The 26,571-nt window shown below is 43.3% G+C and overlaps 1 protein-coding gene and 1 long non-coding RNA gene across 6 annotated transcripts in view; one reads left to right on the top strand and one right to left on the bottom strand.

Annotated features, from left to right (window-relative positions):
* LOC132447861 (NACHT, LRR and PYD domains-containing protein 12-like) overlaps positions 1-25,595 on the top strand; it is a 37,503-nt gene extending 11,908 nt beyond the window's left edge. Inside the window, exons 1-14 of one of the 5 annotated variants that reach the window (XM_060038852.1) lie at positions 4,038-4,151; positions 9,842-9,930; positions 10,038-10,154; positions 10,229-10,336; positions 11,235-11,351; positions 12,358-12,474; positions 13,455-13,521; positions 13,702-13,927; positions 17,546-19,379; positions 21,989-22,162; positions 23,175-23,348; positions 23,540-23,713; positions 23,884-23,930; positions 24,496-25,595. In XM_060038852.1, the coding sequence (XP_059894835.1) occupies positions 9,848-9,930; positions 10,038-10,154; positions 10,229-10,336; positions 11,235-11,351; positions 12,358-12,474; positions 13,455-13,521; positions 13,702-13,927; positions 17,546-19,379; positions 21,989-22,162; positions 23,175-23,348; positions 23,540-23,713; positions 23,884-23,930; positions 24,496-25,061 (3,804 nt within the window). In that variant the 5' untranslated portion in view covers positions 4,038-4,151; positions 9,842-9,847 and the 3' untranslated portion in view covers positions 25,062-25,595. Of the gene's footprint in view, positions 1-4,037; positions 4,152-8,210; positions 9,931-10,037; positions 10,155-10,228; positions 10,337-11,234; positions 11,352-12,357; positions 12,475-13,454; positions 13,522-13,701; positions 13,928-17,545; positions 19,380-21,988; positions 22,163-23,174; positions 23,349-23,539; positions 23,714-23,883; positions 23,931-24,495 lie in introns of those variants that run through there. The other 4 variants (XM_060038851.1, XM_060038855.1, XM_060038854.1 and 1 more) reach the window with 4 other exon arrangements.
* LOC132447879 (uncharacterized) lies at positions 280-26,083 on the bottom strand. The gene is made up of 2 exons (XR_009523250.1): positions 25,959-26,083; positions 280-436 (listed from the first exon to the last, which is right to left on the bottom strand). It is a non-coding gene; the product is annotated as an uncharacterized LOC132447879 (long non-coding RNA).
* Positions 26,084-26,571: the final 488 nt, after the last annotated feature.

The following is a 26,571-nucleotide window of genomic DNA, read 5'->3' as shown; positions in this document are numbered from 1 at the left end:
ATGCAAACATGCACACACACACACATGCAGATATGAAAACACACACACACACACACATACATGCAGATATGAAAACACACACGCAGATATGAACACACACACGGACGCATGCATTTGCAATGAACACACACACACCCACACAGACTACACACACATGTATATGTAAACACACACACGCTGTGTTTGGGTCATTTAAATACATTTACTCCTGTACGTTTTCTTGGGGTTTTCTTCTTAAGATCTTCCATGAGGTTAACTATGCAGGTTTTACAAAGACAATTTTTCTAATTTCAAATGTATTTTAATTATTGATTGATGGTAAATCTAAACATGTTTATACTACAATACTGTGTATGTTTTCAGACGTTAACAGTTTCATACGGCACGGCTCTGATATCAGTTTATATTTTGAGCCTTTTTAAGCCTAACATGGAACCTAACATGGAACCTGATTTAAGGCAGATTTAATATTATATTCATAATGCAAGCAGTCTGGGAAAAGCTGTTGATCATGTTGTGATGACTTTAAACTGAGTATTGATTCTTGTGTTCTGGTGGGAACAACACAGCAGCAGAATGTTTATGATTAGAAATGCATACCTGTTTATGATTAGTTATGTCTGCTGATTCTATTGTTTGAGTCCTTGTGTTTATTGTGGTCATGTAAGGGACTGTTCTTCTATTGTTTGAGTCCTTGCGTCTATAGTGTTTATATGGGACTGTTTTTCTGTTTGGTTAATAAAGCATAATGGTGATAATCAACTCAGAGGATCCACTGAATGTTGTCTGTGTTCAGCAGAGGATCAGTTTACACTTTAAGGTCGGGGTTCACTGAATAAAAAGCACAACAGAGGCTTTGTCTACCCTAGAAGGTCTGTAGTCTCTGTAGGTCTGTGTTCTCTCGGTAGAAGTTCTGTAGTCTCTGTAGAAGGTATGTAGTCTCTATAGGTCTTTAGTCTCTGTATGTCTGTATTCTCTGAAGAAGGTCTGTTGGGTTTGTAGAAGGTATGTAGTCTCTGTATTGAATTGAATTGAATTGAATTGTTTATTTGATCCACAATCAGCTATCTCATACACAGATGAGTGCTGTTCTTCCTGAGGTCAAAAATTCCAAATTGCATATCTTGTTTAACATAAAAGCATGCATTCACACAGCATACAACAAGAACAAAAACATTCAACAAAAACAACAAAAACAAAAAGAGGGAATGAAAAATCATTACTTGATTTAAGTTGGTTAAGATTATTCTACAAAGAAAAAAAAACATTATTTAACACCATGTATCACCAAATACAATTTAAATTTGATTTTAAACGCCATTTTACTTGTTTCATTTACCAAAAAACGCGGAAGAGAATTATCAAACTATTAAACAGGCTTACAGGACTCTTTGCTGCTATTATATTTCTTAAAAAGCTGAGAAGAGAGTAGTGTAACCTAAGTTTAACTGGTAGCCAGTTCAACTTATTCAGCATCTCACATACTCTAGTTCTGTATGAGAAGTTCAGCACTATACGAGCAGCTTTGTTTTGAGCTACCTGTAGCTTATTACGATTGTTTTTGTAGTCTCTGTAGAAGGTCTTCAGGGCCTCTGTGGAAGGTCTGCAGTCTCTGTAGGTCTGTAGTCTCTTTAGAAGATCCCCATTAGCTGTCACCAAAGTGTGACGAGCTAGTCTTCCTCTGGTCCACCCATAGACACAAAACATAACAATACACAAGATACAAATCATAATTCAGGTAACAATAATCTAAAAGGAGTAAATCATTATAAACATCATCAGCAACAAATTATTCAGATAAAGTTATTACATTCATGGGTATTTCATTCAAATAGTAGGTATGTCCATTCCGAATCACAAATCTAAATAGTGCATTCTCAAAGTGTACTTAAAGGTCCTATGGCATGAAGATCTCACTTTATGAGGTTTTCTAACAGTAATATGAGTTCTCCTAGCCTGCCTATGGTCCCAAGTGGCTAAAACTTGTGTTCGGTGTAAAACGAGCACTAGGTATCCTGCCCGCCTTTGAAAAAATGTAAGCTTAGGCGCGCTGATTAGGAATGTGGCCCCATATGTCTTCATAAGGGAACAAGCTCGTCCCCTTTCTCTGCCTTCCCTGACCAGAGAATTTGGCCCGCCAATGAGACAATGAGCTACGACTGTGCGAGCGCCACATGTGTGTGTGTGTGTGTGTGTGTGATTACACACACTGTAACGCAAGGGTTGTACACTTCTTTGTTATTTGGGTAACTGTTCTGCTGTTGGTGTTATGGCCCATAACACGTCGGACTCTCGTCTCTGGTATTTCCACAATGAGACTTCTAGTGGGGGTTATCTCAGCCATGGTTGAGAAGGAATCGGGGGAAAGGAACTTTGGCTTTGACTCCCTGAAGTACATGAACCACGACATGGAGGAGAAAGGGATTGTTGCCCGCGGATGTCTCCCGCTTGAGCCCCGCTTCCCGATGTCGAGGGACCACCGCCTCGGCGCTGCAGGAGGCAGAGGTGCCTAAGCGCTGACCGCTGCCGAGGCGGTGGTCCCTCGACATCAAGGCTCCAGCGAGAGACAACCGCGGTCAACAATCGCGGGCAACAATCCCTTTCTCCTCCATGTCGCGGTTCAGTCTACTTCAGATTGATGTGGACGTGGTAGAACCAGAGACATTGGAGAACCCGACGCAGTCGTTTGAGATTCATAATATCGTCTGGAGGCCCACACAGCATTTGGCCGTGATAATATATGATATAGATATCTATGTATAATATGATATTATTTAGATATAGAGCTCCAGGACTCCCGCCGGAGCAGCCGGAGTGTTCTAGAATATTTACAGAACACGGCCAAAGTCTGTGTGCGGCTCGCCATTGCGATCCATCCACTGTTAACAGAGCACATGGTACCATCGCCGCAGCTGCTCAGGGCCACACCCCCACCCTCCTCCTTGACCCGCCTCACTCCTCCTCATTTGCATTAAAGCTACAGACACCAAAACAGCGCATTTGGGGGAAGCTCAATGTGCGACTGGCTCGGAGTGGCTGTAACTCTGCACCACGGCTGAATTTTGGGAATGTCGGTTCAGAACAAGAGGGGAACCTGCCGTTCTTGGGAAAGAAAATCAACTAAAAAATAAAGAATAAAGATTCTGAAACCCTTAACCCTCTGAATACTGAGTGACATCACATTACAATGGTTATAAACTGTGCTCGTAGTAGGATAAGACTAAAGGTGTGTGTTGTTGAATACCTCCCTGTAAACTTGTAAAGGGTGCAAGAATCCTACCAAACCAGATAATCACAGAAGACAAGTGAAGGAAGAAAATAACCCTGCTATCATAGAAACTTAACCATTATAAATTATTACACTACGTAAATTAAAGTGATCACTGTCTGTTTTCTCCTCAAATTATTTTATAACCTTTAATGCTATAACATTGCAGTTGCAGTCAGGTAGAAATGTTTAAGGGATCCATGTTGATGTCATTATAATCTATAGACTGTATTTCTTTAAGTTTCTGCTTCTGAATAATGAATGACAGCATTGGTTTCCTGGTTTTAATAAAAAAAAACTCTGCCCTTGACAGACTTCCAGCTCTGTCTGAAGACATGAGGTCACAGCAACATGACAGGGAGTTCCAACACAAAAACATCAAAACACACTCGCCCACATGAAGGCCGATGTCTACATGAATAGAAGCCATGAACTGACTCCTATTCATGTGTGATGTTGACGTCAACTCACGGGACCATAACAATGTGTTTTGGTTTAAAAAACTATTTCTGCACAAACGGTAGCAGGTGACCCTGACAAAATCATGATAATATCTCTTCCAGATAGAATAACGTGTGTGTGTGTGTGTGCGTGCGTGCGTGCGTGCTTGTGTGCGTGTGTGTGTGTGTGTGTCTTGGCCCCTATCTGAATACCTGCCAGTAAAGGGTGTTACATGAGGAAGGGATAAAAGAGAAGAAGAATCCAACCCAACAAGATTCCATTACGACTCATTCAAGAGAAATGAATGCAGAAAAATCCCCTGCTATAATAGAATCACATGCAAGTACAACATGCTAACCCTTACTGAGTACTCTGTACTCTGAAGTCAGACGGTTTGGTGTTGCTCACTTCATCACAGCAGGAAGACGACTAAGGTAATGTAGTGCACTCTGATCCGTGATAGATCATAATACGATTAACTTTTAATCTAATCAATAGTTTGATTGTTTGTTTCCTATGATAAACACAAGGTAAAAAACATAGTCAATGTGTGGATGCATTGCTATTTGTCAAAATTGCTATCGAATCGTTTTGAAGATTCCTGCTGTGTAGAATGCTACGTGTAAGACTGTGGGCTTTGGGGATCGAACCCAGAACCTTCCAGCCTGGGGTTTGCGTCAGGTTGAAGTTATAATATGGAAGCATATATGTAGCAAAATTCAAATGGCAATGCAATTTGGAATTACATTATGCATTTGACAATGCATTATGCAATTTTATAATGTAATTTGTAAATACATTATTCAAAGTGTATTTTAAAATGCAAAGTGACAATGCAATCCTCAATTAAATTTGCAAAAGTTCTAACAATACAAATAGAATAACATTTTGTCAAATTCTTTGAGTTCCTATGGAAGCATATATGTAGCAAAATTCAAATGGCAATGCAATTTGCAATTTAATAAGTAATTACGTTATGCAATTGACAATGCATTATGCAATTTCATAATGTAATTTGTAAATACGTTATTCAAAGTGTATTTTAATATGCAAAGTGACAATGCAATCCTCAATTACATTTGCAAAAGTTATAACAATAAAAATACAATAACATTTTGTCAAATTCTTTGAGTTCCTTTATTCAAATTGAAAAGCTATAGCGTCCCCGTGATTGCAATCCACTTCGCCACGCTCCGTGTGTTGCGATATTCAAATGACATTTCAATCCGCAAAACGGAATCCAAAACGGAATCCAAAGAGGAAATCCAAAGAGGAATCCAAAGAGGAATCCAAAAAGTCAATATGCAAAGTGGCAAACGTATCAGCCACCAGCGGGAACTACGTCACTTTCTAGTGTGTCAGACTGTTTTATGTGTGGGGGGAGGGAGTTCCAGAGCCTGGGTGCTGAACAGCTGAATGACCGGGCACCCATTGTAATGAGTCGTGATGTGGGGATACATAGTAGTCCAGCAGAGGTTGAGCGGAGGGAGCGGGAGGGAGTGTATTCTTGGAGGAGGTCCCAGAGGTAACTGGGGGCTAGGTTCTGGAGAGCTTTGTAGGTGAGGAGTGGGTGGAGACGGTGGGTCTCCCGACCCTATGTTTCGCACCCAGTGCCTGTAGCACTTTGGAAATCTTTGTGTTTACCACACTGGCGTCAAAACGTACCCGTGAGGATAAGTCGTCTATCCTATCTCCCAGAACACGCACTCTATCTACTGCATCTGTGTCTTCAACACGATTGTTCTCCACATCATCGGCCAAACTTCGGAGCGTATCAATAATCTCCATTGGTGACCATGGACCTGACACATACGAAAGAACTAGAAGTGAACAAGGAAATTACGAGGAAGTGACGTAGTTCCCGCCCAGACGCTGATTGGCTGATACGTTTGCCACTTTGCATATTGACTTTTTGGATTCCTCTTTGGATTCCTCTTTGGATTCCGTTTTGGATTCCGTTTTGCGGATTGAAATGTCATTTGAATATCGCAACACACGGAGCGTGGCGAAGTGGATTGCAATCACAGGGACGCTATAGCTTTTCAATTTGTATAAAGGAACTCAAAGAATTTGACAAAATGTTATTCTATTTGTATTGTTAGAACTTTTGCAAATTTAATTGAGGATTGCATTGTCACTTTGCATTTTAAAATACACTTTGAATAACGTATTTACAAATTACATTATAAAATTGCATAATGCATTGTCAAATGCATAATGTAATTCCAAATTGCATTGCCATTTGAATTTTGCTACATATATGCTTCCATAAGTTCCTTTATACAAATTGAAAAGCTATAGCGTCCCCGTGATTGCAATCCACTTCGCCACGCTCCGTGTGTTGCGATATTCAAATGACATTTCAATCCGCAAAACGGAATCCAAAACGGAATCCAAAGAGGAATCCAAAAAGTCAATATGCAAAGTGGCAAACGTATCAGCCAATCAGCGTCTGGGCGGGAACTACGTCACTTGCTCGTAATTTCCTTGTTCACTTCTAGTTCGTATGTGTCAGGTCCATGGTCACCAATGGAGATTATTGATACGCTCCGAAGTTTGGCCGATGATGTGGAGAACAATCGTGTTGAAGACACAGATGCAGTAGATAGAGTGCGTGTTCTGGGAGATAGGATAGACGACTTATCCTCACGGGTACGTTTTGACGCCAGTGTGGTAAACACAAAGATTTCCAAAGTGCTACAGGCACTGGGTGCGAAACATAGGGTCGGGAGACCCACCGTCTCCACCCACTCCTCACCTACAAAGCTCTCCAGAACCTAGCCCCCCAGTTACCTCTGGACCGCTCCCTCCGGTCAACCTCTGCTGGACAACTGTATCCCCACATCACGACTCATTACGAATGGGTGCCCGGTCATTCAGCTGTTCTGCACCCAGGCTCTGGAACTCCCTCCCCCCACACATAAAACAGTCTGACACAATAGAAAGTGACGTAGTTCCCGCTGGTGGCTGATACGTTTGCCACTTTGCATATTGACTTTTTGGATTCCTCTTTGGATTCCTCTTTGGATTTCCTCTTTGGATTCCGTTTTGCGGATTGAAATGTCATTTGAATATCGCAACACACGGAGCGTGGCGAAGTGGATTGCAATCACGGGGACGCTATAGCTTTTCAATTTGAATAAAGGAACTCAAAGAATTTGACAAAATGTTATTGTATTTTTATTGTTATAACTTTTGCAAATGTAATTGAGGATTGCATTGTCACTTTGCATATTAAAATACACTTTGAATAACGTATTTACAAATTACATTATGAAATTGCATAATGCATTGTCAATTGCATAACGTAATTACTTATTGAATTGCAAATTGCAAATTGCATTGCCATTTGAATTTTGCTACATATATGCTTCCATATTATAATGCCTGTTTCCTCTCATTTAGAATTTGTTCTGTGGGGACTTTAAAGGTACTTAAAATGTAATGTACTGTTGTTATATTTGTAAGCATGTTGGATTATTTCCATGCATCGGACCGTCAAACTGCTCTGGCAGCTCTCATAAACTTACAGGAGTCTGTCCACGAAATGTACAGGATATGTACAGATAGTATTACTGAACAGAGAAGGATCTGTAATTATGTTTTGGTTTTCGCGGCGCAGATAAGAGAAGAAGGAATATACTATGCATGTGCTCAGACATGGTGGTGTTGTGCAGTGTTTGTATTAACGCCGTTTAAAAGAACGGTAACGCCATTATTTTTTCAGTAACGGAGTAATCTAACTAATTACTGTTTCCGTCGTTACAACGCCGTTACCGTTACTGTATGTTAAATGCGGTGCGGTACTATTAATTGATTGAATTGAACTGCGTAATCCGAACGCACCCCTGGCTCCACACACAAACTGCTCGGGAGACCGGGTGGGTTAACAACGAGATCAGCCATTCGGATCCAGTATTTTTACACACAAGCCAGGACACACGCGCCACACAGTCACACACACACGCACACACACACAAAACTGATTCGATTAAGCAGCAGAAATGGCGGGTCCGGAGCAATCCGAAGAAAAGTTGACATTTTCTGTAGTATTCGGCAGATGTTCCACAGCCTTAACAACCAAGCAAATTAAAATTCAGTTGGAAGTATATCAGGTGAAGACGCGACGCCACTTTTGCGTCTTCTGTTCAGACCGTCATCATGTAGACCTAGCCTAAATGTCATCTTGTACAGGGTCTTGTTCTCTGTGGGTGTAGGGGCCAAAATGCATGTTTTGTCTATTTGTTTATTGTTTATTTTAAAAGGTTACTCACACTGTTTTGGTTAATGTCACTTCCATTTGATTGACACATGGGTGTGGTTTAATCTATATATACCGGGGCACTCGGCACGGCGGGGGTAGAGACAAAGGGGGTTAGTGGCGCTCCTGATTATATTTTCTGTTTACCGTATAACCTTCTCTGTATCTGAGAGCATCCCTCGTATGAGAGGGACATCGGACATGACCTTGAATTAACTCTGTTGAATTAACTCTGTTGAATTAACTCTGGCGCGACCGCCTAAACACAAAAGTCACTGATGACGACTGGTTTGTGTTTTTTAACTCAGTTAATTGCACTGACATCCTCTCACCAGCAGGTGGTGCTGCGGTGCACCTTTTCGTGTGTGTGTGTGTGTGTGTGTGTGTGTGTGTGTGTGTGTGTGTGTGTGTGTGTGTGTGTGTGTGTGTGTGTGTGTGTGTGTGTGTGTGTGTGTGTGTGTGTGTGTGTGTGTGTGTGTGTGTGTGTGTGTGTGTGTGTGTGTGTGTGTGTGTGTGTGTGTGTGTGTGTCTTGGCCCTTATCTAAATACCTGCCAGTAAAGGGTGTAACTTACTGTACCCTTACTGAGTACTCTGTACTCTGAATACTCTGTACTCTGAGTACTCTGCACTCTGAGTACTCTGCACTCTGAGTACTCTGCACTCTGAGTATCTTGTACTCTGAGTATTTTGTACTCTCAGTACTCTGCTCCTCTGAAAAGAGAAATCATCCAACTATTGTATGGATAGATTCTTCTGATTCATACGTTTACACTGACGCAAATAAAGTGTTGATTTAAACAAGATGGTGATGTCTTTAAAGGATGGAGGAGGATTGTACATGGCGGTGTTCAGCAGACACAGAGCAGAGGAGGCCCGCTTCTATTCATGACTTTATCAGTCTCTTTATTTGATAAGATGGTATCTATGTTCTGTTGGTTCTGCTGTAGAGAAGCAGCTGACTCAGTGATTGAGTTGACATGCTGATTGAACCATCAAGTGTCACTTGGTTTTTCTCTGAGCTTCGACACATCACAGCTCTCCGTTCATCGTTCTTATTTTAATAAAGTTATTATTCTTGGATCAGCCGCCATAGCATGTCAGTCTGGGAGGAGTATGAACTGGGAGGGGAACTGGTCCAACTGGTTGGTTCATCATTTCCTTGTTATGATTCGGACGGTTTGGTGTGGCTCACTTCATCACAGCATGAGACGACTAAGGTACTGTAGTCCACTCTGATCCGTGACGGATCATAAATATAAATAACTTTGAATCTCATCAATAGTTTGATGGTTAGTTTCCTGTAAAACCACATGGTTAACAACTTTAGTGTGGATGTGTGGACAGTGACTTTTTCTTCTTGTTTCTCCTTGTGTCCTTGGTTGAATTTAAAGGTACTTAGGACAGAATGTACAATTGTTATATTTGTAGTGAGGTATTAAGATTGATTGAATTGAATTGAAGATGGCCATCTTGGTTAGTGAAGGTGTTTAAACGTCTTCTCTTATCAGGTCTTGTTCTCTGTGGGCCTCCATCACAGATCTGGTTGTGATGTCATACCACATGAGGAAGTCCATATATGGTCCTGCCTTCAGAGCGGTTTAACCAGCACAGGGAGCAGTTGGTATGATATACCTTCTGTGTGGAATGATGATACGTTATTAAATAGTGTATTAGAAACGTCTGGGCAGAACCTCCTCATCTCTCCCCTCGTTGAGGACGACAGGGTCTGAATCTGTGTCCAGGAAAGACCAGCCTGCCTCTCGCCCAAAGAGACAACTGTTCCCTGTGACCGGAATACACAGCTCATATAAAAGCAGAGAATAAACACTGAGTGGCCGTAGGAACCTTATGGAGCTGTGTTTGTCTCCAGTCTACTATGGATGAGGAGAGAGAGGAGGGGGGTCCTACCTCCAAGACCACTCTGTCTGGGGAACATGGTCACCATAGGAGAGCTAAGAGGTAAGAAGAGGATCTCACTTACTCTGGCTGTTGTCCATCTCAGAGCTCAACAGTGATACATCATGACTCCATCATTAGTCTGAGTAACAGCTGTGTGTGTGCTGAAGCCCACAGCAGCAGCAGAGAGCAGACTCCCCTGGACCCAGCTGTGTCTCCATGAAGAGTGACTGGCCTATGGCACAACCTATTAGGTTTAAAGATAGAAATCAGTATATTGGGAAAAGGTGAGGATTTATCAGACATTATAAAGAAACAGCTTCTATCAAACGTCCATAAATCATGGATCTTGTTTTTCTAGAAGAGCCAAGCTGAAGAGAACTGTCTCCCCTGGACCCAGCTGTGTCTCCATGAAGTGTGACTGGTCTATGGAACTGCCTGTTGATGGAAATCAGTCTATTGGGAAGAGGTGAGTATTAAGAGAGTTACCGGTCAGAAACATGGAGGGGGGACTCTTCAGCGGTGGACGGTCGGGGGGGCGGGGGTGGGAGATATTATGGTAAAGGTATGGTAAAAGGATGTGATTGGCCTCGTCACACTGCAAGCAAGAGTTGCTGAATCAGATACAGGAGGGATTTCTCTCAATGCAACCTCAGGTTGAACAGTCGTATGTATCGTAATGTGACTTTGACGTTACGTCTAGATCCACATTTAAAACACAACATGAACAGCTAAACCAGAAGACCATGAAGAAAAATAAATCTGAACTGAGCATTAAGGCATCAGTTCCCTGATATGAACAGGGTTCTGTCTTTGTTCTCTACTGTGTTTGGTCTTAAACAAAGATTGTCACTAAAACATTGACTTCCTTTTGGTCATTGTCTGTTCTTAATATAAGAGATGGAAAGGATAACATGATTGAAATAAGACTCTGACTTTGACGGAGCAGTTTGGTACGGCAGTGTTGATCAAACAGATTTATAATTCTGCGATTGTAGTTTCATCTACAATTTCAAATGCATCTCTGTAACAAGTTATAAGATCTTTTCAAGATAATTAAGGACTTAAAAGCTTGAAACAAGTGAAATGCTCTCACCTAAAAACTGTCTTATAAGAACTATCTTGTTAGCATAGAAACTGCAATGTGAGTAAAAGCTGTGTGTGTGTGTGAGTGTGTATGTGTGTGTTGTTGTTGTGTGTGTGTGTGTGTGTGTGTGTGTGTGTGTGTGTGTGTGTGTGTGTGTGTGTGTGTGTGTGTGTGTGTGTGTGTGTGTGTGTGTGCGTGTGTGTGTGTGTGTGTGTGTGTGTGTGTGTGTGTGTGTGTGTGTGTGTGTGTGTGTGTGTGTGTGTGTGTGTGTGTGTTGAAGCCCAGAGCAGCAGCAGAGAGCAGACTCCCCTGGACCCAGCTGTGTCTCCATGAAGAGTGACTGGTCTATGGGTAGACCTCCTAGCTTTAAAGATGGACGCCCCTCCAGAGAGGAGAGGTAGGAGTTTCAAACAGACGATGAACACAGGCCGTGTTGTTATTATCAGACTAAAACTATACTGATGTTTTCAAGTCAGGAAATCAGAATCAGAATCAGAAAACTTTATTGATCCCTGGGGAGAAATCGTTTTGGTTGGTGCTCCGTGCAAATAGAAATTACAAGCATAGAAGATAAGGTTATGAAAATTAAAAATAAAATACAATAAATAAAAGTAAGAATAAAGGAACAAGTGGACATCTCTTAGTGGGTTATAATACAATATTTACATTCTGTTTCATGTCAGATTATCAGAGGGAGGAGTTTTAGAGTTTAATGGCCACAGGCAGGAATGACTTCCTGTGGTACTCAGTGGTGCACTTAGGAGCAATGAGTCTCTCACTGAAGGAGCTCCTCTGTTTGACCAGTGCGTTGTGGAGAGGGTGAGAGCCATACTGCAGGATCGCCCGCAACTTTGTATATGTGTAACTTTGTGTGTGTGTCGGTGTGTGTGTGTCTGTGTGAGTGATAATAAGCAAAGACCAAAAGTAGATTCAGTTAATGAACTTTTATTCACACTGATTTCTTCGCACTTCGCTCAATGACTGCCTGGCATGTCCCTGTTCCACCTATGGTTTCAAGTAGCACACACTGTCATCTCCCTCTCCACCTCTAGTGGGCGACCTGACAAAAGGAGTCACACACTGTCACCTCCTTCTCGACCAATAGAGGGAGCCCTGACACAAAGAGTCACACGCTATGAGAAATATTAACTGATGTGCAGTAAATAAACTGTGTTGCATAACAGAAGATAAGAAGTATATCTGGCTCCTACACAGACGATGGACACAGACCAGTTGGTTGTTATGAGACTCTGTGGGGAAGATAAATATAATAGGTGTGCGTGTGTGTGTGTGTGTGTGTGTGTGTGTGTGTGTGTGTGTGTGTGTGTGTGTGTGTGTGTGTGTGTGTGTGTGTGTGTGTGTGTGTGTGTGTGTGTGTGTGTGTGTGTGTGTGTGTGTTGAAGCCCAGAGCAGCAGCAGAGAGCAGACTCCCCTGGACCCAGCTGTGTCTCCATGAAGAGTGACTGGTCTATGGGTAGACCTCCTAGCTTTAAAGATGGACGCCCCTCCAGAGAGGAGAGGTAGGAGTTTCAAACAGACGATGAACACAGGCCGTGTTGTTATTATCAGACTAAAACTATACTGATGTTTTCAAGTCAGGAAATCAGAATCAGAATCAGAAAACTTTATTGATCCCTGGGGAGAAATCGTTTTTGTTGGTGCTCCGTGCAAATAGAAATTCCAAGCATAGAAGATAAGGTTATGAAAATTATAAATAAAGTACAATAAATAAAAGTAAGAATAAAGTAACAAGTGGACATCTCTTAGTGGGTTATAATACAATATTTACATTCTGTTTCATGTCAGATTATCAGAGGGAGGAGTTTTAGAGTTTAATGGCCACAGGCAGGAATGACTTCCTGTGGTACTCAGTGGTGCACTTAGGAGCAATGAGTCTCTCACTGACGGAGTTCCTCTGTTTGACCAGTGCGTTGTGGAGAGGGTGAGAGCCATACTGCAGGATCGCCCGCAACTTTGTTTACGTGTAACTTTGTGTGTGTGTCGGTGTGTGTGTGTCTGTGTGAGTGATAATAAGCAAAGACCAAAAAGTATATTCAGTCAATGAACTTTTATTCACACTGGTTTCTTCGCACTTCGCTCAATGACTGCCTGGCATGTCCCTGTTCCACCTATGGTTTCAAGTAGCACACACTGTCATCTCCCTCTCCACCTCTAGTGGGCGACCTGACACAAGGAGTCACACACTGTCACCTCCTTCTCGACCAATAGAGGGAGCCCTGACACAAAGAGTCACGCGCTATGAGTAATATTAACTGATGTGCAGTAAATAAACTGTGTTGCATAACAGAAGATAAGAAGTATTCCTGGCTCCTCACAGACGATGGACACAGACCAGTTGGTTGTTATGAGACTCTGTGGAGAAGATAAATATAATAGGTGTGTGTGTGTGTGTGTGTGTGTGTGTGTGTGTGTGTGTGTGTGTGTGTGTGTGTGTGTGTGTGTGTGTGTGTGTGTGTGTGTGTGTGTGTGTTCTCCACAGACCCCAGGAGAGGTCAAAGGTTACCAGTGCTCAGTCTGTACAGCAGCATCAAACAGAGCTGATCAAGGTGTGTAAATGTCCACAGAGACATTTGACTTCAGCTCTTCATTAGAAAGCATCTCTTGTGGTGCTAATAGTCTCCAGGCTTCCCTCTTTAGACCTGCAGACGTGAATCCAGAACAGATATGCTTCTGGTGTGCTCAGTGAGTTCAGAGTAAAGTTCTCCTTGATGTTTGTTCTGTTCCAGAGGGCTGAGGAGAACGCACACGCTTTTCTAGACAAGGAGCTGAAGAAGCTCTGGAGGGATCTCTTCCCAGATTACCCACAATGCTCAGAGAGTCCGAGGGAGGAGGAGGAGGAGGATGGTAAGAAGAAGGAGCAGAGGAGGCGCGCCATAGAGGGAGTGGTGGACATTACAAAGCTCTCCCTTTTGGAGATGAAGCAAGAGGAACTGGCCGACACACTGTGGAGAAGTAAGAGACTCTTATTCTGAAGACAGCGGAGAATCTCATCTTTAAAATAGAGAATAATTTAATTTTGAAGAGCAGTATGAGATTCTTATTTGTTCTGTTCAGACTTAATGACATAATGTGAGACTTCTACATTTCTAATCTTTTCTTTAATGTGGTGATATCTTTAATCTTCAGGGTTAAATGGTTTAATCCAGATATGTAGTGTTATTGTGAGTCCATCAGGTTAAAGAATGTTAAAGGTCCCGTCGCATGCTACTTTATGGATGCTTTAATATAGATATTAGTGGGACCCTAACACAGCATTTGAAGACGTTCCCGAAATTCAGCCGTGGGGCAGAATTACAGCCACCACGAGTCGCAGATTGAGCTTTCCCTAAACGTGCCGTTTCGGTGTCTGTAGCCTTAATGCAAATGAGGAGGAGAGAGGCGGGTCAAGGAGGAGGGTGGGGGTGTGGCCCTGAGCAGCTTGCAGCCACGGTACCATGCGCTCTGTTTAGAGTTGATGTATCGAAATGGCGAGACGCACACAGCCTTTAGCCGTGTTCTGTAAATATTCTAGAGCACTCTGGGTGCTCCGGCGGGAGTCCTGGAGCTCTATATCTTAATGATATCATATTATGCATAGATATCTATATCATATAATATATATTGTCACGGCCAAAAGCTGTGTGCGCCTCCAGACGATATTATGAATCTCAAACGACTGCGTCGGGTTCTCCGACGTCTCTGGTTCTACCACGTCCACATCAATCTGAATTATGCTGAACCACGACATGGAGGAGAAAGGGATTGTTGCCCGCGATTGTTGACCGCAATTGTCTCCCGCCGGAGCCTCGCTGCCGAGGGACCATCGCTCCTGCAGCGGGCAGCGCCGAGGCGGTGGTCCCTCGGCAGCGGGCAGCAGGGCTCAAGCGGGAGACAATCGCGGAGAACAATCCATTTCTCCTCCATGTCGTGGTTCATGTACTTCACGGAGTCAAAGCCATAGTTCCTTTCCCCCAAATCCTTCTCAACCATGGCTGAGATAACTCCCACTACGAGTCTCGTTGTGGAAATACCAGAGACGAGAGTCTGACGTGTTATGCGCCATCACACCAACAGCAGAACAGTTATCCAAATAACAAGGAAGTGTACAACACAAGTGTACAGTCCTGGAGCTCTATATCTAAATAATATCATATAATACATAGATATTTATATCATATGCTACAAATGATCATGGCCAAAAGCTGTGTGTGCCTCCAGACGATATTATGAATTACAAACCACTGCGTCGGGTTCTCGGACGTCTCTGGTTCTTCCACTTCCACATCAATCTGAAGTCGACTGAACCGCGCGCTGCCAGCTGCCGGCTGCCCGCTGAGGTAACCCCAACTACAGTCTCGTTGCGGAAGTACCAGAGGCGTCAAAGAACCGACGTGTTATGCGCCATAACACTAACAGCAGAACGGATATCCAAATAACAAAGAAGTGTACAACACTTGCCTTAGGTGTGTGTAATCACACACACACACACACACACACACACACACACACACACACACACACACACACGTGGCGCTTGCACGGTCGTAGCTCATTGTCTCATTGGCGCCAAATTCTCTGGGCTGGCAAGGCAGAGAAAGGGGAGGTGGCATCTCCCCTTATGACGACATACAGGAATGCAAGGATATTTATGTTATGACCATTAGGTGGCAGTGTTGGTTACTAGAGCAGATGGAGCTAGACTCAAGAACAACAGAACAAGTGTAACTGGAGAACCAAGACGGCTGGTAAATAAAGAAATACTGAGAAATAACCAAAGTTCTTTATTTGAGAACGCATGACTTTACTGGCGCGTCTGAGCTTCGTTTTTTCAAAGGTGGAGCAGAATGCCTAGTGCTCCTTTTACACCCAACAAAATGGATATAGCTAATGGGGGAGCATAGGTAGGGGAACTCATATTAATGTTAGAAAACCTCAGAAAGTGACATTTTCATGCCATGGGATTTTTAAACATTATAATGCAGATCAACAGCAGATTAACTCAAGAGAGAGATGCAACACTATCTTTTCATGTCAGCATAGAAAGTCACTATTTACTGATTCACTATTATTAGACCAATCGTATTGCTGTGAAAATAACAAAATGAAACATTTTGAAACTGTAACATGCAGTTGATCAAGTTGATGATAAGATAATTCCCAGTAACAGTAAATATTGACATGTTTCCATTGGTATCGTCATCATCAGGGGCGGAGTGGGGCACTAATAGCCACCGGGAGAATCCTCCCCGGTCCAGCCCCACCCCCCTGCAACACTGTTTATTTATATATTTTTTCAGTAATAAAAAAAAAAATTGGTAAAAATGAATGATATAATTATAATTAAGAAATTAAAAATGGGTAAAATAGGTCACAGTTCTGCTCTGTGCGGAAGAGAATTGGCGCTCCGAGAATTGGCGCACTTCCTTACAAGACCAGTAACCATAGCAACGCCGGTAAACAAAAGCACTCCGGATGGCCGTAGTGCTCCCCGCACTACAGCCATCCGGAGGCGCAGAGCTTTTGGCCGTGATATTATCTATACAATTATATTATACTATTATATAATATAGAACGTTATAAGACGCTGTCACCTAGTGTGAGAGGAGAGTTGACGGAGTGACCTAGTTTCAAAGTTTATACCATTTATGCTCGGTAATACCAGTGTAACGTGTTGACACGACTAGACGACTACTACTACATGTTCCAAATCTGTTAACGTATTCTCCATCCATTAAAAGAGAAAGATCAGTTAAGTCATTAATTCGTCTGAAATATACCAGCCAGCACATACACATTTGACTAGCAGCTTGTGCTAGCTCCCGCCTAGCAATAACGTCAATGGTGGAGCTCTGGCTAATTCACCTGCACAACTCTTTAATGCCTGATTTCAGCACTTAGATGCATCCCCCTCCAGCATCCGCTTCTTCTTTATTCTGGCCTTTTCAGCCCCTCCTTTCTCTTTTCTCTTCTTGCCTTCCATGAGTGCCACAACAAGCAAAAGCAAGCAACCACGAACTTGCTCGCCTTCTCTGTCTGACGCGTCTTTAGGGCTATCCCCCTACATTTCCGAAAATGGACTTGACCTGCAAGCTGTTTATTGGATAAACGCATTTCCCAATCCCAGGAGTCTTTGCTCCATTACGTCAATTCAAGAACAAACATATTAAAGTAAACTGTAGTTCGTATTATTTATTCATGGCCATGAAAGTTCTGTAACGCCTGAATAATGAAGAATTAAATGAAGTAAAAAAAAATTATATAAAAAAAAAACCATGAATGAGACATAGAGAGTAAGCAAGTGGTATAAATATTGGTTGGATGTTCTTGAGACATATATTGTTTATTTCGGGGATTTTCACGGCGTCTTGGCGGGGAATAAATCATGCTCAAGGCCGGCTTGCAGACGCCTCGCGGCCGCTCACAACTGTGGGCCGGTCCAACTGACTTCGCAGGCCGCTACACAATTGTGGGCCGGTCCACCTGAACTCGCTGGCCGGCCGGCCGACCGGGAAATCTCCCGATCATCCCGACGGCCACTCCGCCTCTGGTCATCATCCACTAACTGATGTCTTCTGTTGTTTTGTCTTATAGGATCTGCTGCTGTCAAGTGCCAACATAAAATCAAGTCGCATTTGAAGAAGAAGTTCAGGTGTGAGGTTGAGGGAATCGCTAAAGCAGGACAGCGAACAGATCTGAATGACTTCTACACAGAGCTCTTCATCACAGAGAGAGGCAGTGGAGAGTTCAACCAGGAACATGAGGTCAGACTGATTGAAACAGCTTCCAGGAAACCAGATGAGGAAAGACCAATCAGATGTGAGGACATCTTTAAACCCTTACCTGGACAAGATCAACCAATCAGGACAATAATGACAACTGGAGTTGCCGGCATTGGTAAAACCGTCTTAACACACAAGTTCACTCTGGACTGGGCAGAAGGCAAAACCAACCAGGACATACACTTCACATTTCTCCTCACTTTCAGGGAGCTGAATTTACTGAAAGGGAAAGAGTTTAGCTTGGTGGAACTTCTTCATCACTTCTTTATTGAGACCAAAGAAGCAGGAATCTGCAGATACAACCGGTTCCAAGTTGTCTTCATCTTGGATGGACTGGATGAGTTTCGACTTCCTCTGGACTTCCAGAGAAACCCGATCTGGACTGATGTCACAAAGTCCACCTCGGTGGACGTGCTGCTGACAAACCTCATCAGGGGCGTCCTGCTTCCCTCCGCTCGCATATGGATAACCACACGCCCTGCGGCAGCCAATCAGATCCCTGCTGAGTGTGTTGACATGGTGACAGAGGTGAGGGGGTTCACCGACCAACAGAAGGAGGAGTACTTCAGGAAGAGATTCAGAGAGGAGACGCTGGCCAGCACAATCATCTCCCACGTCAAAAAATCACGAAGCCTCCACATCATGTGTCACATCCCAGTCTTCTGTTGGATCACTGCTACAGTTCTGGAGGACCTCTTCAAAACATCCCAGATAGGAGAAGAGATGCCCAAGACTGTGACTCAGATGTACAGCCATTTCCTGAGGGTTCAGTCCATACAGGGGGACAGGAAGTATCATGGGAGAGCTGAAACAGATCCAGACTGGAGTTCAGAGAGCAGGGAGATCATTATTTCGCTGGGAAAACTGGCTTTTAACCAGCTGGAGAAAGGCAACCTGATCTTTTACGAGGCAGACCTGGCAGAGTGTGACATCGATATCAGAGCAGCCTCAGTGTATTCAGGAGTGTTCACCCAGATTTTTAAAGAGGAATGTGGGCTGTACCAGGATAAGGTGTTCTGCTTTGTCCATCTGAGCCTCCAGGAGTTTTTGGCTGCCCTTTATGTCTTTCTGTTCTTCATTGACACTGGGGTCAATCTGCTCTCAGAAGAACCAACAACCTCTGGTGAAGATGAACTCCTCCTTCTCTACAAGAGTGCTGTGGACAAGGCCTTACAGAGTGAGAATGGACACCTGGACTTGTTCCTCCGCTTCCTCCTGGGCCTCTCTCTTGAGACCAATCGGAATCTCCTACGAGGTCTGCTGCGAAAAAAAGATAGTAGATCACTGATCACTCGGTTTAAACACAATCAGCTGAGACAGAGAGGAAGGGGCTCACCGACCATTCAGAAAACAGTGTCTTACATCAAGGAGAAGATAAGTGGAGATCTCTCTCCAGAGAGAAGCATCAATCTTTTCCACTGTCTGAATGAGTTGAACGACCGTTCTCTAGTGGAGCAGATCCAACGGTCCCTGACATCAGGAAGTCTGATCAAAAAACATCTCCCTCCTGATCAGTGGTCAGCTCTGGTCTTCATCTTACTATCATCAGAAGAGGAGCTGGACGTGTTTGACCTGAAGAAATACTCTGCTTCAGAGGAGGGTCTTCTGAGGCTGCTGCCAGTGATCAAAGCCTCCAAAACATCTCTGTAGGTACCATTAATAACATGTATCACAATACAGATAACACCTTGTTCAGTAGTTTGGTTACATAGACGATTTGGGTTTAAACCAATAGGATGGGTTGATAAAGACAGTTCAGGGTCATCTGGGGAAAGGGGGAGAGGTCACGATTGAGCGGGAAAAAGGAGTGAGAGGGAAGAGACAAAGGATGAGAGTACTTTATTCTCTGTAGAGATCGCCCAGCTAAATGATATTTAAACATTTACTTATTAGTACCAAAGAATTATGATTGCGGGAGCTACGGGGGAAATAATACTACACACTACAATATGATGAAAATCAACCAATCTAATCAAACAACAAGCAGCAACTGTCATCGTCACCTACGTTCATAGTTCAATTTCTTTACATATAAGTCAGTCCGATGTCTTCATATTGTAGCGGTGGGTGTGGGGTTTCCACGCCACCAAGTTGAATAGATATAGAGCTCGTAAGTGCGCCCCTTCCGGTAGACCCCTCATGGGACCTCTAGGTGAGGAAAATTAGAATGGGAGTCAATGGAAAGAAATGTATTACTTTATGATCCCAGTCCTTAAATGCCTTTGATTACACATATGTTTTGTGTGGGTCCCAATAATATTTTTTCACGTAAAGAGTTTGACCGTACCCAACCAATTGTTAAAGGTTGGGTATGGGATTTGTGAAACGCCAGCAGATTTTGAAAATACACAACTCAAATGGTCCTACTTCAACGCTGACTCTGACTCCACCCATTCCAAGTACATTGACGCGCAATCATGCACGAGCGAACACAAATGCATGAGAGCGAGCCATTAGCTAGTTAGCTAGCTCCAGTAGCTACCGCAGGATAACAACAAACAGAAGCTTGCTCTGGGTCACGAGCTTTGAGTACATGCACAAAGGGGTCAAGTGGGGAGCGGGGGAGTGCAGTAAGACCGTTTGATTGACGTACTTACTGGCCAATGCCAATCGATGGGTCTGGAAATCATTGGCTGGAGTTTTTCGAGCCTTGCCCCTTCCACAGATGATTGACTTGTTTAATTTTCAGTACTTCTAACTCAGTGGCTGTAAGTGGGTTATGAAGGATTTCAAGTAATTTTGCAAAAATGGCCAAAAAAGAGAATTCCATACCCAACCTTTAAGTTAAAGGCTGTAGAGAAAATACAATGAGAAAGACTGCACGTCTCGTATGTGACGTCACGCTCCCTGCGACTGGCGTGGACAAGACCGACAATCATCACATGCCCCAACTTGTAATGGTTTTCACCGCTTTCGATGCTGTTATCCTCCCCTTGGAAAAAAGCGCTGAGGTGGAGAAGAGAGATCGCCATGTCTGTACCAGAGTGGTGGTGACGTATATCATTCACGTCAAGGGCAACGAGGGGTTGTAGTTCACAAAGCGGCAAAGTTCACAAACATTATCAAACTTTGCAAATTGTTTTTGTTTTCTTTGCATGAAATATTATAATTTAAATCCACCAACAACATATGTGTAATCGAGGGAATAAAAAGACTGGGACCAGAAAATAATTACTTTCTCTCCATTGATACCCACTCATATTTTACGATCTCATAGGTCCTATATGGGGGTCTACCGGAAGGGGCGGACTTACGAGCTCTATAATGACACAAAACACGGAGAGCAGTTCAAAGGGATGGTTTATTTACCTACTAAACTAAACCCCCAGGGTGGGAAAAGGGTCATCCATCTCCTCTAAGGCCGTAACGCGCTTCCAGGCGATCACACAGATCCTGCCTGTAGTGTGCTAGCCTTCCTGGTTCACAGCCCTAGCTTCCCATGTCTGTCGTCTGCTAGCCCTCTTAAGCCAAGTGCCCCTGCTTAATGATCCCCAGGCTTGCCTCATTAAAGGGAGGAAGTCCATGTAAGGCTTTGGGGTGGAGCCAGCAGGTTGCCAGACCTACCAGTCCCCTCACTGCCTGCAGTCTGCCACAATATAATGATGATATATATATTATTATTACATTAAAGGCTGTCACGGCCGTGGTCACCAAGTGCCGCAACGGATCCTGGGAGGGTCGGCGGCACCGAGGCAGTCGTGGTTGTGGGCGATAGGATGTGTGTTTCAGGTGTGTGTGTGGTGCGGTTACATAAAGTCTCTCTCAGGGTCGTGTGGAGTATGGGCCACGAGAGCTGCAAACTCTTATAGCTCCCGTCTGGTCGTTCCCGTGCTGCTCGCCACATTATTATTAAAAACGTATTTTTACCATTTATATTTGTCACAACAAACTGACTGGGGTTTTTTGGAGGGGGGGCTTGGAGGGGGCTCAGCCTTCTTAGGGGGAGCTTAAGCCCCCGCTAGCCCTCCCCCCCAATTTGTCGCCTCTGGTTGTAACCCTAATATACAAAAAAACTCTGTCGATGTATGTATTACATACAATACATAATACTACAATAAAAAGTCAAACTAATATTAAAAACAGGTCTAAAACGCTACAAAAAACCTCCAATATTGAATAAAAATAAAGATTGAATGTATTGAATAGTACATATTAGTTAAATTAATAAAAACATCTCTGATAAAATATTTCCTTAGTCCTTCAATATGCTAAAAGTAAAAGATGTAAGTTACTTTTCTGTTTATTGTGTGTATAGGCTGAATGGCTGTCAGCTGTCAGAGAGATGCTGTGAAGCTCTGGCCTCAGTTCTCAGCTCCAACTCCTCTAGTCTGAGAGAGCTGGACCTGAGTACCAATGATCTGCAGGATTCAGGAGTGAAGCTGCTCTCTGCTGGACTGGGGAGTCCACACTGTACACTGGAAACTCTCAGGTCAGTTTCACTAAATGGTCAAACAGTTACACCACAAGTTCCACATCGGAGGAAGTTAACAGGTCTAATATGTCCTCTCAGGGCTCAAGACACATTTTCTACTAGTGCAACTAACTTTCTCATTTGGTGGCACCCTAACAAATGTGGTCGCATCCCTTTATTGAAAAATGTCGATGGTCATGTACCATCAATCTCTGTCCATTCATGTGAACAGATTTACCCATTTTAAATCAGTTGTTAATGTTTTGAATGCATAGGGGGTCTTCTTCTGTTTTTACCGCCAGCGCCTCGACATCTCTTTCCTCACCAACCAACTCTTCGTCCTCCTCCTCCTCAATCAATTGCCTACTAATAATAACTGGCTGCTGATTGGATAATATACTCCAATTAGGATTTATTTTCTACACTGGGTCGTCCAGAATAGCGCATTTCTTCACAGGCTGTTGAATAGTTCTAGTGCTGCGGCGACATTTCAATGAAACTTTGCACAAAGTACAAACCAGTGTTTTAGCTTTCTGATCAAAGCAGAGTGTCTTCATGGGAACTTAGGTGGGTCGTGCTTCCCAATAGAGCGATCACACCGGCGCCGCAATACAGCCGCGCTTTAATTCAGCACTGAACTAAACCTGGTAGTTGATGAAAACTTCATGAAACCTTTTTTAAGTATAATGATATGATTTGTTCATGAACTATGTGAAATCGAACTCTTAATATTTAAAGAGCCAGTTTATTAACATTGTATCATTGTAAAATGACTTTGGGATTAATCATCCTAAAAACTTAATCACAGTTCCTCTGTTTATATGGGTCGGGGGGCGTGTTTAGCACAGACCCTATTCAGGGTCTGTGCTAAACACATTCAGCCTTCACATTGTGTGTGATGGCTGAATGTAGTTAAAGTAATAAAACATCTTGAATTAAAGTTTTCAACACGTCCTTCATTATGTTAACAGTAAAAGATGCAAGTTACTTAAACACAGTTCCTAACGTGTTCTGTTTATTGTGTGTGCAGGCTTAATGGCTGTCATCTGTCAGAGACATGTTGTGAAGCTCTGGCCTCAGTTCTCAGCTCCAACTCCGCTAGTCTGAGAGAGCTGGACCTGAGTAACAATGATCTGCAGGATTCGGGAGTGAAGCTGCTCTCTGCTGGACTGGGGAGTCCACACTGTACACTGGAAACTCTCAGGTCCGTTTTAATCAACAGTTACACCACAAGTTCCACATCAGAGGACATTCAACCGATTTACCTCTAGAAACTTAATAATTCTTGTGTGTGTGTGTGTGTGTGTGTGTGTGTGTGTGTGTGTGTGTGTGTGTGTGTGTGTGTGTGTGTGTGTGTGTGTGTGTGTGTGTGTGTGTGTGTGTGTGTGTGTGTAGCTTGTCTGGCTGCCTGGTCACACAGGAAGGCTGTGCTTCTCTGGCCTCAGCTCTGAGCTCCAACCCCTCCCATCTGAGAGAGCTGGACCTGAGCTACAATCATCCAGGATACTCAGGAGCTGCGCTGCTCTCTGCTGGACTGGAGGATCCACGCTGGAGACTGGACACTCTCAGGTATGGAGAGGACAGCTCACCACTCAGGGACAAAGTCTCCTATTTAAGCCGCCGCTAGATTATGTGGTTTGAAAAGGCTGCTGTAACTCATGTGGTGTAGAACGTGATGAGACAGCAGATGATGAAGGTCAATGTTTCAACATGCTGCTCTCACTTTGATTCCCCCCCAGTGTGGAGCACGGTGGAGTGGGGAGGCTGAAACCAGCTCTAAAGAAGTGTAAGTGTCTGTTTGATTCATCACAACTCACACTCACTATTGAGATGGAAAGTCCATCCACATAGCAGGAGATGACGTCCGGTCAATCCCATGTGGACTTGTGATTATGTGTGTATAGCTATGTTTCCCTATGTTTATGCATGTCTAGTTTGTTTGTATCGTTGTGTGTACATATGTGTACATGTCTATGTATAGTATGTATGAACCAGGTCTATCGTACTAACAGTTAGTTTCCAGCCTGTATGTGAGCTCAGCTGGTTCAGTCTGTGGTATACACAGGCGGATTACAATGGATGTGTATTGGAACCTTTCAAAGTCTAATATCTTGAAAAAAAAAATTACTATAGCTTAGATATTGGAGGAATAAGCTCACCATGTTGAACGGTTTGGTGTATAATATGTCTACGTTTTTATAAATATTGTGTGAGAAGATTCAGTTCATACATTTTCTAGGCTTCAATGTTTGAATGGGACAGCCACTCACACACACATGGGATATACATTTAAGTTTAACTTATTAACACTTGAATGGTTCAGCAGCTCATCATGTCTTGTGCTCCCTCAGATGCCTGTGACCTCACACTGGACCCCAACACAGCCCACAGAGAACTCTCTCTGTCTGAGGACAACAGAAAGGTGACGCGGGTTGCAATGGTCCAGTCGTATCCGGATCACCCAGAGAGATTTGAGTCCTCTCCCCAGGTGTTGAGTAGAGAGGCTCTGACTGGCCGCTGTTACTGGGAGGTAGAGTGTGTAGGATTTGTTGCTATGGGAGTGACACACAGCGGAATCACAAGGAGAGGAGGGGGTGCAGACAGCGAGCTTGGAAAAAACAACAAGTCCTGGCGTCTTCTTTGTGATGTTGGTTGTTACGTTGCCGTGTACAACGGTAGAGGAACAGCCATACGTCTCCCCCCCCCTCACTCTACCAGAGTAGGAGTGTATCTGGACCGGCCTGCTGGCACTCTGTCCTTCTACAGAGTGTCCCCAGGTGGAGGAGGGTCCTCAGACACACTGACACACATCCACACCTTCCAGGCCTCCTTCACCCAGGAGGACCTCCTCCCTGCGTTTGGGTTATGGGGGGATGAGGGTGACTCAGCGTCTCAAGTTACACTGTGTAAGTTATAGTCTCTCTCTCTCTCTCTCTCTCTCTCTCTCTCTCTCTCTCTCTCTCTCTCTCTCTCCGAGTCTGAGGACATACATGAATACACACATGCATATATTAACGCACACACACGCATATATTAACACAAACACGTGTGCATATATTACACACACATGCATATATAAACACATACACATATGTACAGACACACACACATATTAAGACACGCAAACACACACGCACATATAAACACATGCTCGCACGCACACACACACACACACACACATAAACACACATGCGTGCGCACACACAAAACGCTTATATAAACACACATGACACGTGTATATGAACACACACACACATATATGAACACATACACGTATATATATGAACACACTCACCCGCGCACGCTCACACACACACAAATACACAAATTATGTAAACACACACACACACATGCATATGTAAACGCACGCACATTCACACACACACACACACACACACACACACACACACACACATATATAAACACTCAAATATACACAAACATGCGCACATACACATGCAGTTATGAACACACACACACACATGCAGATATAAACACACACACATACACGCAGATATGAACAAACACACGCACGCATGCATTTGCAATGAACACACACACACCCACACAGACACACACATCTATATATAAACACACACACACACTCTGTGTTTCGTAATTAAAATTCATGTACTCATGTACGTTTTCTTGGGCTTCTGAAAGTTGATTAATTATTGATTGATGGTAAATCTACACATGTATATGCTACAATACTGGGTATATTTTCAGACGTTAACAGTTTCATACGGCAGGGCTCAGATATCAGTTTATATTTTGAGCCTTTTTAAGCCTAACATGGAACCTAACATGGAACCTGATTTAAAGCAGATTTAATATTATATTCATCATGCAAGCGGTCTGGGAAAGGCTGTTGATCATGTTGTGATGACTTTAAACTGAGTATTGATTCTTGTGTTCTGGTGGGAACAACACAGCAGCAGAATGTTTATGATTAGTAATGCATACCTGTTTATGATTAGTTATGTCTGCTGCTTCTATTGTTTAAGTCCTTGTATTTATTGTATTCATGTAATTGACTGTTCTTCTATTGTTTGAGTCCTTGTATTTATTGTGTTCATGTAATTGACTGTTCTTCTATTGTTTGAGTCCTTGTGTTTATTGTGTACATGTACTGTTTTTCTGTTTGGTTAATAAAGCATAATGGTGATAATCAACTCAGAGGATCCACTGAATGTTGTCTGTGTTCAGCAGAGGATCAGTTTACACTTTAAGGTCGGGGTTCACTGAATAAAAAGCACAACAGAGGCTTTGTCTACCCTACAAGGTCTGTAGTCTCTGTAGGTCTGTAGTCTCTGTAGTCTCTGTAGGTCTGTAGTCTCTGTAGGTCTGTAGTCTTTGTAGGAGGTCTGAAGTCTCTGTAGAAGGTCTGTAGTCTCTGTAGTCTCTGTAGGTCTGTAGTCTCTGTA

The sequence above is a fragment of the Gadus macrocephalus genome, chromosome 19 (assembly GCF_031168955.1).
Source record: "Gadus macrocephalus chromosome 19, ASM3116895v1".
Taxonomy (NCBI): Eukaryota; Metazoa; Chordata; class Actinopteri; order Gadiformes; family Gadidae; genus Gadus; species Gadus macrocephalus.
Note: the sequence above shows the minus strand (reverse complement) of the source record. Positions and strands in the feature narration are given on the sequence as shown.